The 15,339-nt window shown below is 45.5% G+C and overlaps 1 protein-coding gene across 1 annotated transcript in view; it reads left to right on the forward strand.

Annotated features, from left to right (window-relative positions):
* T265_08155 (hypothetical protein) overlaps nucleotides 1-14,933 on the forward strand; it is a gene marked incomplete at both ends in the record, with an annotated part of 34,093 nt that extends 19,160 nt beyond the window's left edge. The window contains 4 exons of the mRNA XM_009173875.1: nucleotides 7,537-7,587; nucleotides 12,071-12,174; nucleotides 14,689-14,773; nucleotides 14,822-14,933. Of these exons, the coding sequence (XP_009172139.1) occupies nucleotides 7,537-7,587; nucleotides 12,071-12,174; nucleotides 14,689-14,773; nucleotides 14,822-14,933 (352 nt within the window). The remainder of the gene's footprint in view (nucleotides 1-7,536; nucleotides 7,588-12,070; nucleotides 12,175-14,688; nucleotides 14,774-14,821) is intronic.
* Nucleotides 14,934-15,339: the final 406 nt, after the last annotated feature.

Consider the following 15,339-nt stretch of genomic DNA (forward strand, 5'->3'; position numbering starts at 1 on the left):
TTCATGAAGGAAACTACTCACAAGGTTGCTGAAAACTCTTCGACAGCCCTTCTTGGGGCTCATCAGGTTCAAGTAGAACATAAGGTTGACGGAAACTCGGGAACTGCACCTACCTGATGAGCCCCAAGAATGGCGAAACCGGTCGCGGGCTGTCGAAGAGTTTTCAGCAACCTTGTGAGTAGCTTCCAGTATGAACGTAATTTCTACCATCTTCATATGTCCTTCTCATCGCTCGGTCCGTTGTACTATTTTCCGATCATTTGAAGTTATTTTAATGTGAATTTCTGAACATTTACTCACACCCATGAAGATGGCCGACTCACTCACCCACTTCACCCCTAAAGGAATGAGTTCAGGGAACTTTAAACCATTCCTCCACACCAAACAGATGATTTTTTGGGGCGAAACAAATAGTACCATTCCGAACCAAGATGGCAACATTGTTTGACCGTAATTAAATGAAATTTTACCACGTTCCATCTAATGCTGTCCAGAGCGTGAACAGCAAACAGAAGACACGCCACTCGTGTGAGTTAGTGAAGTGACCTCTTCAGAGTCGGCTGTTCTGTTATCCAGCAATGTTGTCTTCTCATTTCGGCCGATAGAATCCACAGAATGACTTGTCTAACCCTCAGTGTGACAAGGATATCACTTAACTGGCCATGTGAGCTGCCTGTGACCTCCACTTTGTCACATCGTGCATTCCTCACTTCGTGTGCTCAAAAATCGGGTAGCTCGCTCCCAGACCACCAGTCGGCTGGGTGAGTCAATCGAGTGTGACGCATCTCCAATCCGGAATTCTTTGCGCGCGACTTCATCTACTGATAGTGCATTCCTTATGCAACTCTCGTTCATGGCGTGGCCGGAATATGTCAGTGACATTGCTCAGATTGGTTGGTCAATACAATCTCTAGCCCGCCAAGAGTGACCAGACAGTAGGCTGTTTAGCAGCAGTGTTATCGGGAAGTGTTGAATACAATATTCTGTAAACCTGAGTAGAATAACTATCATTTGCAAATCATTCAGTTGTAGAATATCATAAACGAGAGATTCATTTGAGTCTCTCATGAAAACCAAATTGATTTGCAAATTAGTGTATTTTTCGAAAACAGTCCGATTTGGGTTCAAGTAGAACATAAAGTTGATGGAAACTCGGGGACTGCGCCTGATGAGCCTTAAGAAGGGCGAAACCGGTCGTGGTCTGTCGAAGAGTTTTCAGCAACCTTGTGAGTAGTTTCCTGAGTAGGATATCTTCACACAAAGAAAGACTAACAATGACCCCCTAGTAATGTAACAAGCTGTCACGAAGGTTTTCACCTGTCCGGGGGAATAACATGCTAACTTGAATGAAACAATGTACAACGATACCACCCACCCACTCACACACAACATCTTTGACCGAAGTTGGCCGCCCCCCTTACGTGTTTTCACACTTGGCCGTGAAATGTGATCGGACCCGCATGCCCTTTTGACTTTTGTACACCACTTCGAAAAATCGATAGTCCTATGTCCCTCACACACGCCTTTCCTCTGAATTTGATATGGAAGTGAAAAAATCGATTCAGATACTGTCTGGGTCCAATGTCTTCTTTGTCATGGTATGGATGGATCACGTTTTCCTGTTCATCAAACCTATATGCCCCAAAATTCTTCCCTATTCGGTCAACAGAAGTGGGTTTTAGTATTGATTGCCATGTGAACATACCTCCTGTACTGTACGCTTTATTCGACCGATGTGCGAAATACCTCCGGCGGCAAATAACTCTACAGGTCCAGTTCACCTAATTCCTCAACTTAGCGGTTCCCCACCTTTCTCCATCTAACCATCCCTTCTTTTGATTGGTTGGCAACCCCAAGCTTCCAGTCAATTCACAACCCTCCCCCGTCGATTCTCCAGCCAACTGAGCTTGCCATTTTCCCAACGTGGGCATGAGAATTTTCATAGTTCTCAGTCCGTATTTGTGTGCGCTTCACTCATCTATGGAATCTTGTTTAAATCTATTCATTTGGCGCCGTATTCAAATATATTCCCTGGGCACCTGTGTTGTGACCTGACTAGATGAAGAGGATATGTACTTGCTGGTGGGCACCTGTGTTATGACCTGACTAGATGAAGAGGATATGTACTATGCCTTATCCCAGTGACCGCTTTTGCTGATTAAATGCAACAGTGTAACTGCATGACCGTACCAAGCATATGGAATCCAGTCGCTGACAATTGATACTGTGCTTAGCCTGCCGGATTTGAGCGATCAAGATGCAATTTATCGATTCTTACTATGAGATGCAGAAACACGACCGGGAGATCAGGTTGGGCGGAAACTGTCAGCCGTAGCGAGACTAGAAGCTGGTGTTCAGATGAAGCACGCGCTCCAAGAAGGGCGAAATCGCTCGAGGACTGTCGAAAAGTTTTCAGCAACTTTATGAGTAGTATGTTCCGTCAGCATTTCGAACCAACTTTTACTATACCCCAATCCTTGGGTTCCATGAAACTTTGTTTACTAAGTGCACTGAGACGCTTATAATTGAGGTTGGAACATTAGTAGTGTTATTCGCAGCAGCAGTAATGTCGCTGCCTACTTCATGTAGTTGTTGGCGTGAAATTGGTTGTCTGCCAGGAATCCAGTCCCCAAAATATGCTTCGATGCAACTCTGAGGAAATTCGTCAAAGGCGGTGAGACTGGATGGACATCAGGACTGAGTTGACGGATTCCCAAGAACTAGGTCACATCGAAGAATCGTCTGTTGCGAACTTTGTTCAGTGGTTCGGGCTGCCGCCGCTTCATTCGGCGAGTATCTGGGATGTAGGATTGAAGATTTTTTTGCTCTGAGGAGCAACAGTTGATCTGGTTCGCGTATGAATCCAGGAAGTGCTGCGGACCTTTTTGCTTCCTGGGAGATTGGGAGTGGTAGCTGTGCGTTACAGACACTAGCTCGGATGCGTGCACGCCACTGAACGCCTGATTAGACCCTATCTTCCTATGTCCTTAATGATTGGTGTGGACCATTCAGAGAAAGGACAATGTCCCGAGTAGCGCAGTTTTTTGACATTAGTTACTATGCTTCGTTGCCAAGGGATTGGTTGACCTCTCCAGGATCGATGCCGCCCTCCACATCGTCTCCCGAAAGCACACGGAACACCTAATCGAGCTAGCGCTACCTATATGATACCATCTACTCGTCTCTCGTGTGAGTGTTACCTCCTCACAAGATCATCCAGACCAGCTCAGCGCTACCAATCTAGTGTCCCCACCAGACTTCAGCGGTTCCTCAAAGATACCAGCGCAAGTTCTCAACCCACAGTGACCAACAGCATAGAGCGCACTGCCACATTTTATGCTCTGACAGACATGTTGGCGCCATGTATACACCACTCTTGTGATCGTTTGGCATGGTCACTTGGTCCTCTGTTCTAGGGTGGTTATACTGTTTGGGGAGTGCAATAAGAGCAACGTAGTTGCGGGATGACTGACCTTACTTTCCGCGCACTGCAGGAACCAACATGTAGAACGTGGTAAACTCGCAAACTGTTGAGTAAAACATCGAAAATGTTGACAGATGCACTCGTCTGTACACTAATTTAGTTTTAGCGTGAGAGTCAGCTGCATCCCATCCGACGATATGAGGCAGTACCTCGTACCGACTGAAATATGAGGCAGCACATTTAGTTTAAGCAAAACTGATCGTGGACTGTCGAAGGGTTTTTCTGCAACGCTTCCTCAAGAAAACATCAAGAATGCCCTCTTCTAGTAATTCGGTCGTTAAAATTAGAGCAACCTAGACCCTGAGATGTTTTTTTTGCGCCGATCGGTCGTTGGTGTTTTAAGGAATCGCTTGAATCGCTTTGGTTGTCTACTTTGAACGATCATTGATCTTTGTGATGCTCGAGTTTGGTGATAACTAATCGACGTCAGCTTTTGTTACGCTCATGAAAGGACCTCAGGATGACCTTGAGATTGCCCTGACTTCAATGACCGAATTACTGGGGGAAACTTTTTTTGATGCGGCCTACTATGTACATACTGCATCTAATGTGTTTAGCTATACCACTGAGACTGATGCGGCTACGTACAAGTGTGAGTACTTTTCACACCGCAGGTTTGGAGCGAATAGCAAACCAGGAAGAATCACGTGGGCTCTATGGTAACGCTCTTTCTGACGTGGTCAGACCAGAGGAGACTTATGTGGTCAAACTATACTCGAAGTCTATGTGCGAAATTCCCGAAAGCGCTCTGACTGTTCGAGTGGTGGGAGCGTGGAACGCTTATTCCATGAACATATCGGTGACCGAATTGATAAGCACTTTTTCGGACATCACTGGATAACTTTCATGTGTCTTACAGAGCATTCTGTGGAGAGTCAAAGATGTGTGGGGTACCACTGCCACAGTGTCCAGAGACCAACGCACTCAAAAGAAGCTTCTTGGTCTCTAGAATTAGTGCAGGAGTCCCGGGATCTGTTGAAGAATAAATGTGTTACCTATGAAGTCTCCTGGAGGGCAGAGCCCAGCTCCAGTGGAGGATGAGGTCAGACTGCATCTTGGATCCCATATCATCCAGGTTAATCCCGTGACTGCTTACGCACCGGCCTCGGTTTTTCAATGAAGTGCTTCATTCTTCAGGTATCTTCTCTTCATCTATGTGGTTTACCAGAGGTCTCCTCCTTGACGTTTTTACCGCTTCAGTTCGTTTTTTTTTCGGAGCAACCAAGACCTATCTACACTCCATTCGGCTGTGTTGTGGGTGTTTTTTGCATCAACCTGTCTTTTTCACTGGGAGTCATCTTTCCTTCACCATTCATTGTCCTACAGAGATGGCGATTTTTTATTTCAAAGAATGATTCCATTGACCCGAGAATCTTTAGTTTAGGAATTAAGGTTCCCAACGAAGGTCGTGACTTCAGCTTGGGAACCGTTTCGTTACGTTGACCCAATCTTTTTATCCTTGGATTTATCGATGGGGCATGCTTGGAAATATTTCCCATAAACTTCATATTGCGCTGGTTGACTGAGGCCAACCGCTGCTGCCGCTGATGGAGGATCTTGATCCATATCATCTTTTTTTGCCGCTGTTTTTGCCTCAACTGTCACGCAAACATGCGTTAGACCAGTGGAGCTAACGTCATCATGTCCCAGGGATCGATTCGTTTCAAAAAAAAACATGGCGGACGAATGGGTTACTGACGCGTGCAACTTTATCAGTGTAAGGCACTGATGTTGGTGAGGATGCGAGTGATGAACAACGTATTTCATGTTTCACTGATATTCTCTTTCAGAAGGGTTACTGAGCTGCTATATTCGCATTTCCGGTTCTTCTATACTCCAAACACACTTTCTAAAAAATCCCGAAAAGGTTGCATGCTGGATACTTCTGCCGGCTGAGTTAATTTTACTTCAGTTTCACACAGGACTACGCGTTTATAGTGCGCGCGCACACACACAATGACGTCACAGAATAGCTCATAGATGCGTCATATAGTTACTTCTTGACAGGTAGAAATGAACGCGATAGATAGCCTTGCATTTACGAATCAAACGGCTATTGATGTGCTTCCATAGCTTTGGTGTGTAATAACGATATTTTCTCAGCTTATTTATCGGTCTGAACCTTCCAAGCTATCGGTTCAACCAACAAAGGTGCACAATGTATAGTAACGCCCAAAACCAGGTCAAAACCACATGTGCACCTTGTCGTATATAGTTTGTTTGCGGCGACAAGGTTCTGGAAATTTCGAGACCTTCCAGATGCGCCACTGGCATCCGTCGGATATTGGAGCTTAATTGGCTGTTGGGTCCAGATTTTCGACCAGTCAGAGTTCACCTTGATGCTGGACCGGTAGGCGGCCCGATCTTCTGGTCAATCACGTGCATGATAGCGTCTAACTGCGAGCGGTATCAGTGTGGAATTCCGCGTAACGAGATGATCGGCTCTAGAGGGAATATTCTGACCTACTCGAGGTGCAGTTGGTTCGTTTATCAGGTACTTTGGCTTTACGAACGGTTTTTGTTCTGTCGGCAGTGTGAAGAGTTTTGCACTGCCCAACGGAGGTTTTGTCCTGTAACTGAAGCCAGTGTGTGTTGAAAAGCCAAAAAGCATTGTTTAATCCTCATTGGGAGTATCGATGTCCTTGATCTCACGAAACTTGAGAGGGTTTCGAACCTACGACCTTCCGCTTAAAAGAGTGAACAGTTTCGTAACTGAAGCCAGTCTGTGTTAAAAAGCCAAGAAGCACTGGACAGTTGTTTAATTCTTATTGGGAGTATCGATGTCCTAGATCTCGAAACTTGAGAGGGTTTTGAACCTGCGACCTTCCGCTTAAAAGAGTGAACAGTTTATCGTTCGGCGACGGGCGCATGAACAACACCAACCCTCCTTTACTCACGTAATTCGCATCACGTGATCACGTGTAGACGGCCTTCTCCAGTGGTGCCCTCTGTTGGTTGTTTTTTTTTGACAGAAATTAGGCTTAGATGTAAGAGACCACAAAGCCCCTGAAGAGCGGCTCCGCTACCCCATAGCCGAGTAGGACTGTTTCAAATACATTATGGTGTCCATTTTTGCTTTAGACGTTTTTCTGGAATGCCATTGGCTTTGGTATTTGTTCTAATAGCTTGATTTTACAGCTAATAAACTAATGAAAAAAACAATTGTGAAAGCTGTGAAGCTTTGGCCGCTCGAGACGTCAATAGTCACCGCAGCTCACCGCATCATGTAGGTTGGAGCCAACATTTCAGTTAATTTACGTGACCGCTCACCTGTGACAGCAAGTGCCCCCGTGCTTTTACAAAAGAAACAAAGGTCAAATAATTGTCCGCATTGCTTCTTACGTCGACCAAGACCAGACGAGCATGAACGTCCTCGAACCGGTGCCGAATTTCCACTGTTTCGAGAACGCGCTAAACTTCGAACATCGGAAAATGTCAGCGAAACACACTGATTTGCAGACCAATTTGGTTTCGCTGGAGACTCATCTGGAACGTACTACACTACTCATAAGGTTGCTGAAATTTCTTCGAGAGCCCACGACCGATTTCGCCCTTCTTTGAGCTCATCAGGTAGGTACCAACTGAAAAATGAGGCGGCCTGTTGTGGCACATTTAGTTGCTTAAAAACATCACAGACAAGAGATTCAGCTAAGTTCCAGGTGAGCTTCCCACGGAACCAAATATATTTGCAAATGAGTATATTTCGCTGATTTCGGGCGATTTGGGTTCTTCAAGTAGACATCCCATTGACGGAAACTCTAGGAGTGCGCCTACCTGGTGAGTTCCAAGAAGGGCGAAACCGGTCATGGGATGTCGAAGAACTTTCAGCAACCTTATGAGTAGTGTAGTACGTCAGAAATACCACTTTAACGGACACTTGTATCTGAACCCGTTAGACTCCACATTCTTAGAATATTTTAGAACAGCATTAATTAATTTATGTTTGACTCTAAACAAAATTTGCGCTTTGCTTTTTTCTTTTCCTGTAGGATCTTTTAAAGACCACCTGTTTCTCACCTGATAAACTGATGCTCTTTCCTTGGTATATACAGACACATCGAGTATGAATTTCAAATTGGATATCATGCGGTGCCATCCATGCTGTGAGTTTCCTTGAACTGCTCAATTTTTGTGTTTTTTTCGATCGTAAGGTTGATTCCTGCTTCCCCAAGCAGTGCAGTGAAGATCGCTCATTCGAGGAACTCTTAGAGTGACCGTAGGATGGCTGAATTGCACCAACATCCGAATCTATTTTTTCGTTTGAATAGTTTTTTTGGAGTAGAGATTATCCATTTTCATCTCTCAGAATAACGTAGCTGTTTAGCCACGTCTGATTGATCGACTCAGGATTATCCAGTTACCATCTATTTTACATCAACTCAAGCTGTCGTGAAACAGGAAGTCGCTCAGGAAAGGTTCGGTCATGGAAACGTTTGTTGTATTAGGCAAAATCACAGCGTTTTTTTATTAGAGTACAAAGAATCACCCTGTACATCACTCCGAATCACGTACTGTTTGTGATTGACTTGCCTGCTGATTAGTAACTTGTGTCAGACGGTCGCTTTTGGTTTGTAGGGCTTACCTGTCCGCACTGGTGACTCAGGAGTGGTGAAACTTGCTGACTGCATGACTCTAGCTTACGTTGACCTTCAATTGTACACTGTGAACTACGGGGATGATTGATCGGGAGGCTTTGAACTGGTTTCGGAAAGTTCTTTACTGATCATGGTGCCCCATAGCTTATATCAGAATCTGCATTGGCCCTTACTCTGCAAAAAACCTGGTAATGCGACCGGAAGATTCGGTGGACCACGTGGCTTCCAAGCATGTAACGTGCAATAGGACCTAGCGAAGGGTCATGAATTCGCGCCGTGCCCCACGAAACGTTTCTGTCATCCACCACATAGCTGCTTCTTATTCAAGGTTATCCTGATTTCTTATAGACGTCCACAGAGCTGAGTAGACCAAACTAATAAATGAGCCACTCCAAGACAAATTCCAAGCTTATAGTCATCTATCCTATCCGTTAATTTTTGTTCTCGCGTGAATTTCAGAGTCCACCATGCAGTGCCGCGGTTGGATGGATAGATTACGTATTGAATTCATTGGCGGTTGTGGAGTTGTGGAAGGTCAGATTCCTGAAAGTAGCACCCAGAACGCCCACAACCCACTGAGACCCTAAAATCTCAGTAGGAAAGCCGGCAGGCATCCAGGCCATTCAATCATTCAATCGATTCAGCAAAAGCCGATGAGTTTTCAGGCACGCCACAGAAGCACGACCGAATGTGATCAGTGTTCAGGCTTTTCATAGAGGTACGATCGATGTTGATGGGTGCTCATTAACGCTTATCAGGCAGCCTGGATCAATGTTAGAAAGTGCCCTCTAAATGGCGCGAGCCGTTGTAACTTTGGCACTCGCACGCACTCGCTTGTTGTTGTGTTCTTTGTCAGTGAGTTTTTTCTCTGCCACCAGGCATTTCAGTGGGGACAGCAGTAGCTATAACTGCCTCATTCCTTCTACAGTGAACCGCAAACAGGAGCGTCGTTTACGTGATTAGAGGTAAAGTGTTATCGAATACTTGCCCGTCTATCAGGCACCGGCCGAACAAAAGACTCAGCGCTCATTTGACTCGAGGGCCGAAGTGACCAATCTGGCTTTGCGGCACAGCTTTACTGCATTTGTGGGACTGGCTGACTGAATCGTTAATCAGATCAAAACGTGTCGACGCATGGAGAGTGAAGTGGGTTGCATAATGACAACAAAGAACGCATCAATTCGGGAAGGCTACAGTTAGTTTTTTCTTTCATCTACACCGACCATAAGCAAACATGATCGTTTATCCCCGAGTGGAATAAATCGCACGACGCTTCTAACACTTTTGCGCAAAATCACGTTTTTGGCGGGAGAATTTAGGCTTTCTGGGTGCAAAAGCCCTCGATGTAGAGTTTAGTGAAACAAGATGATCAAATGGCCGTCATTCTAGCGTGGTGATGCATTTCACTGTGCGCACAGAATTCAGTGGTTAAAGTGCGAAATTACTGAGAGGAAGGTCCATGGTTCGAACCTTAGGGTCTTGAATGCTGCTGTCTAGGTTTGGGCAACCGAGCGGTATCTCAGCTCCCGTAGTTTCTTCGGGTGGCATGGCAGCTAGGCATCACAAGGTTGTTACGGCTGAACGACTATTACTATCTATGTACGTAATGCACTACTCATAAGGTTGCTGAAAATTCGTCGACCGCCCAAGACTGGTTTCTCCCTTCTTGGGGCTCACCAGGTAGGCGCAGTCACCTTGAACCGAGCTGCGAAGTCGATCGTCCCAAGGTCAGATGCTGAGCGCCAAAACAAAGCGATTTTCAGCTAAGTTTTGGTTTAACCTGTGTTAACTTACTTTGCAGTACAGAAAACAAGTTTGAATGGGTTCAAAATAACACCAACACAGCTTTATACCTGAGAATAACATAAACTACGTATTATACCCGCCAATAATTTAGATTGAATGAACACTCAGTTGGATTCACCCTAATGACAAATCTTCCCCTTTGTGTTCAGTTTATACACCATGTGGCAGTCAGTGGCTAGCTTTCTTCCAGCCGACTGGTTTCCAGCCCAGTTCTGCATTTCCCAACAAGTTTTTTTAGAACTAACTGTTCACACTACGTTTCGCCTCTAAAAAACTAAATATTTTATCGATTGCTAATAAAAGACTGCTTGAACAGGTAGTCGTTATAATGTGGACAGCATTCGCGTTTGCGCTTTTTTTCGGCCAAACTAAACTTTGGTTTTATTAGGAGAACCAGCTCCGAACGTAACGGGACTACATAACAGCCAATGGAATAACCGTTTTCGTTGAGACAGTTTTCACTGGTTGTTCTTGACTCGTTCTTGACAGATGAGTTGTACTCTTAGTATCACTTTTTTGACCCGCTTGTCAGTGATCAATAGATCTACCGGTTCGCACGTTCACTGACTTTTTCTGGTTTGGCCAAGCGCACCAGGCGATCAAGCGGCTATCGAGACCGGGGTTCACGGTAATAAGAATGCATTAAGGAGACCGTGGTCCACAGCAGTTTTCAAGTAGCTGTGTTCCATCCTCCGCTACACACGGTCTGTTCGGCTACCGTCTCACAATTTCACACTTTCGATGTTCGTATTTCCTTGAAACGATAGTTCTTCATTCCTCTGTACTGCTGTTGGTTCAGAAAACGGGCTGTTCAGAGGAATTTCGTCAACACATTCTCGCCGGCCTGTCATAAAATAACAGGCGAGCGATCAGAATCGATGGGAAAGCCCATGTAAACAGACAAGCGCGGGCGGACGGTGCTGGACCAGCCTGTAGACGTCACGTGACGAATGGATTTTTTATCTCGACGACCGATCGATGGGCAAGGGACGATGACCGGTTTCTTGTGCTAAGACAGTTTTTAACTGACTGCCTGAATTATGATCACTTTTTTCGGATTGACTAGAATAGCCTTTTCAGGATGTGGAGAGACTTTTCAAGTCGCCAACTTCCTATCGCACACCTATGCTAAATACAAATCAGGAAGAGCNATCACTTTTTTCGGATTGACTAGAATAGCCTTTTCAGGATGTGGAGAGACTTTTCAAGTCGTCAACTTCCTATTGCACACCTGTGCTAAATACAACTTAGGAAGAGCGTTGTCTATTACAATTTTAGTCATGGCGCTCTTTTGAGTGTACACACGAAGACCAAATACTGAACCGTTACAACAACCGTCCAAAATGAAACAACAAAATCCCGGCCAAGTCCGGCCCTCGTGTGAACAGTTTGTGTTGATGTGCCTATTCACCTCAGTTTACGTCCGCCGGCCGTCTCACATCGGACCTCTTCAGATGACCTCGTCCAACATGCGCCATTGGTCCTCATGTTGTATTGCTCATATAATGCACACCTTGCCAACTGTTGTCCCTTGCCCCTACATGCGGTTCCAGTCCGGGTCTGTCTTGGTTTTCTCCCTTTCTCTCTCTCTCTCTGTATCGGCTGGTAGGTCGGGGATTCAGCAGTATCCCAGTCAGCAACACATTCAACAAGGACGCAAATTCACTTTGCAGATCAAATATGACGTTAGCACATGAAACTACCGAACAAGCGGGAGAGGTACACGTTTTTTCTCATGATTTCATGAATTCGTGGAGAGTTCAGCAGTTAGTAACTTTTTTTCTGGAAAATACCGGTGTTATTCACTCATGGAAGATGTTTTTGCAATATTAACGAAAACCTGTGATTCTGTTGTTGTTGCCACACCGCGAGTTCGCCTCATTGTCTGTTGTACAAATCTATTTCAGTCTGAACTCGATGTATGCTGTTCTGGTCAGTGGCCTGCATTCTAACCACTATCCACTCGAACAGTTATTCAATGCACGGTTCTGCTCAGCTCTAAAATCTATTTTTCGGGGATGACTAGTCGTTACCGGGTTGCACTATGAGCTTTGTTTGTTCCGTTTGTCTACGGTCAATCTGTGATGCGTGCAAGCACGCACGCACGCAAACGAGCACACACACACACACACAAACGTGCGAGTGCAATACTGAATCCTTCCTTTCTGTCCTTTTCTCCTTACAGTCAACTTCATTTGCATGTGATCAGCACGGATTTTTGCTCCCCATGCTTGAAAACGAAAAAACATTGGAACTCATTTACCACAAACTTCTTCATTCCATCTCAAGGTCAGTGTTGATCCAATCGCATCAATCTGCGGTCGTGACGATTTTTTATTGGTGAAGCTCCAGATTTGCACACTGGCTTTAAATTTACCGGACTTATCGACCCGATCCTTGTGTTCGGACCCACAGGACATTTATATATCAACGCAGTCTCCTACTGGACTGCCAGATCCCGATCTCGCATCGTGAGCACAATACAGAAAATGGTTTTTTTTTATCAAAGTCTCCTCAGTTCTATCTTAGAATTTAATCAATACCGATGTCTCGGCTGAATCTCACTACTCAGGCAATGCGCCATCATTGTCTGAACTCGGTGAGGAAGAACCGAAAAGTTTGACTGCCAGGAGTCGCTGGTTCTCAGCTTGGAAACGCTGCAGATTGCCGAACGGCTTTACCGAATGAGCGGCTTCGAGCCGTTTTGGAAGAACGCTTCCCTAAGACATAAGAATCGCACTTTTGTGCTGTAGTATTTATTGCATTCAGCTGCATGCTAACTGTTGTCCTCTGGGCTTATTTTGGATGAGCGAAAAGCAGCGCATTTTACTTTTTCTAGCAAGGTCAAGGTTGCAGCTGTCGTGGGTTGCTACTGAAGAGAATGTTGGTAGTCCATGCAGCGTAGATGGTTGTTTTACCTATATCTGAGTGATATTTCACACAGGTATCTAGGTTACACCTGGACAACCCAAGAATTCCGTTGCAAGAACAATTCGCAGTCCCGATAACGGATACTGGAGCGCTTGCAAAAGGGAAGCTATTCTGTGGCTGGTCTTGCATAAGGTGGATGTCATGAAAGGCATTACTACCATCTGTTCGTTATTTTTACGGGGCATCCGTCGACAAATCTCTAACAGGTCTGTGTTCGCGATCCCATCAGCGGACCGATAACTGCTGGTTGCATTTGACTGAAGTGGTAACGCAAACCTCAGGGCTAGGGACACCAAGAATTGCGGCATTAAACGACAAGATACGGCAAATCTGTCGGTTGGGTGCCTAGGCGCCACGACACCCGAAAGGAAGCACGAGGAATGACATGATGCCTAAACCTAGACAGTAGCAGTCGATCTGCCGGTGTTGGGCCTGAACCGCAGATCATCCGGTAGGTCAGTTCACGTTGTGACCGCTGGGTCATCCCGATTCGATCAGCTCGGAATTTATTTAACATAAGAGCACTAAGAAGGTATCTCCAGAAGGTATCGCGCGCAGACCGCTAGGGTTCTGCGAGATATAGAAACATGACTTGGATAGGTCAGTAACGTTGTGACCTGGGAATGTACCGAAACTGACCAAATATGGAGTTCACCAATCATGTGTGACGGGGGTAACATGAAATGGAGTGGATGCGAGTTGTCAGGATTCACAAAATCTGTGCAAGATACATTGGCCAAGGGTTACGTGGTCTGATCGGAGTGCACGAGCGGAACAGTGTTTATCATTGTTGTCTTTGTGCTGCGAGTTTCAACTTTTTGTCGGTAGCTGGTCTCTCTCGGTGCGCCACAACAACAGAAGTTTCGGACTGGACTCGTCAATTAAGGTGAAAAACAGTCGCTCAAGATTCTTGGTGGTCATTAGATCACTAGAATTCGGCATTTAAGAAGTTTTTTCTCAAGCATTTCTGTACATCAGGCAAACTGTAAGAACTCCTAGGGACTCTACTCTCCTGAGTCTTTCCCAGTATTTCATGATCCCGTTTTGTGTCTTCATAGTGCGGCCTTGCAAAGACTGACTGTCGTGTCAGAACCCCAGCGACCGCGCCAGATGCTTTTATTTCAACCGGTGAGCCGGATAAGTACGACCGGCGTCTGAGAACTGGTAAAGTTAAAGTGGCTAAAGAGCCAGTGACACTCATTGGGTGTAAGATCCGACCGTTATGGATCTCACAGAACGATTGCGACTATTAGATTATACGCAGTTCGTAGCCAGTAGTCAATAGGAGCAGACAGACGTGAGGCAGCAGATGATATATTGAGGACTGACAGGAACTGGTTCTACAGAAAAACGGATTAGTAAGCATCATGAATTAAGAAAACGTACAATCAACAATGACGCAATCAGCAGGAGCGGGAAGTAGTCAATGTCACAACACGGATTTCTATAGGGGCAACAACAAGTAAGTACCAAACGATGTACAAACATACATATAGGGGCAGTCTGACAGTGTGAGTTGGCCGTGACGGCGCAGGAGTCAGTACGTTCGGAATGTGAGGGACTGTCTTTCGGTCGGTGTCGACGCAGCCGCTCGTGTCGCGTGACAGGTCAGATTGCGCGGTTTCGTCCGTTTAAAACAAAGCTCAGCAAAGGCTACAGGCGTGATACATGGGTAATACAAAATAATCAGCCTCTCTTGGCGCCAGGTCGCTGTGGTTGGTAGCGCGTTCGCGCGTTGATTCACAGGATGAATCAACATTAGGGGTTATTTTCGCTCAACACTAGCACGATGGAACCATAAGCATCTATCTATCTCGTTTTGTTACGTCAGACTATTCACCACATTCACGCTATTCAACTTTATTTTTATAGATTTCATGAAGATGGTTGAAGATAATCGCCAGCACGAACTACTTGACAGAGTCAAATATGAAAAGCTGCTGAAACAAGACCTCAAGTTTGTACCTATTCCGTCATTCTGATCTAGCCACCTTTTCTTGTGCAGGTGCCACAAATGCCATGTCGGATTCAAGACTATTCCTGCTTTGAAGGCGCACTTAGAGCAGCACAATTCTGAGCGGCAATCTAACGCTACTGACTGCAAGTGTCCGCGTTAGCGCAATGCGCATGCATGAAAATACATGTCTTGTGCGGTTCGTTTGATCTTGTTCTCTTTGAACCTGATTGAACAGAATCGGTTCACCGGCTGGAAACTGATTGGCTGAATCCAGAGCTGAAAGCTAAATTGCGATTGGTTCGCAAAACAGCCGATACCGCCGCCTTGAGGCGGTTGCACAGTGGGTGATTCTCTTACAAGTGGTTTGTCTATAAGCCAGGTGATTCGGTATCATTATTTGTTACGACTTGCTGGGGTTATTGTTCCTTCATAAGGATCGGAGAAATCACAGGTACCCTTAGAAATGCCCTTCCCGAGGTGTCCTTTTTTCCCAAGAACTTGGGGATGTTTGTCTGCAATACTGTTTCACATCCTGCTGCCGGACAACCATCCAGTGCCTCTACTTC

Source organism: Opisthorchis viverrini (assembly GCF_000715545.1).
Source record: "Opisthorchis viverrini unplaced genomic scaffold opera_v5_204, whole genome shotgun sequence".
NCBI classification, from domain to species: Eukaryota; Metazoa; Platyhelminthes; class Trematoda; order Opisthorchiida; family Opisthorchiidae; genus Opisthorchis; species Opisthorchis viverrini.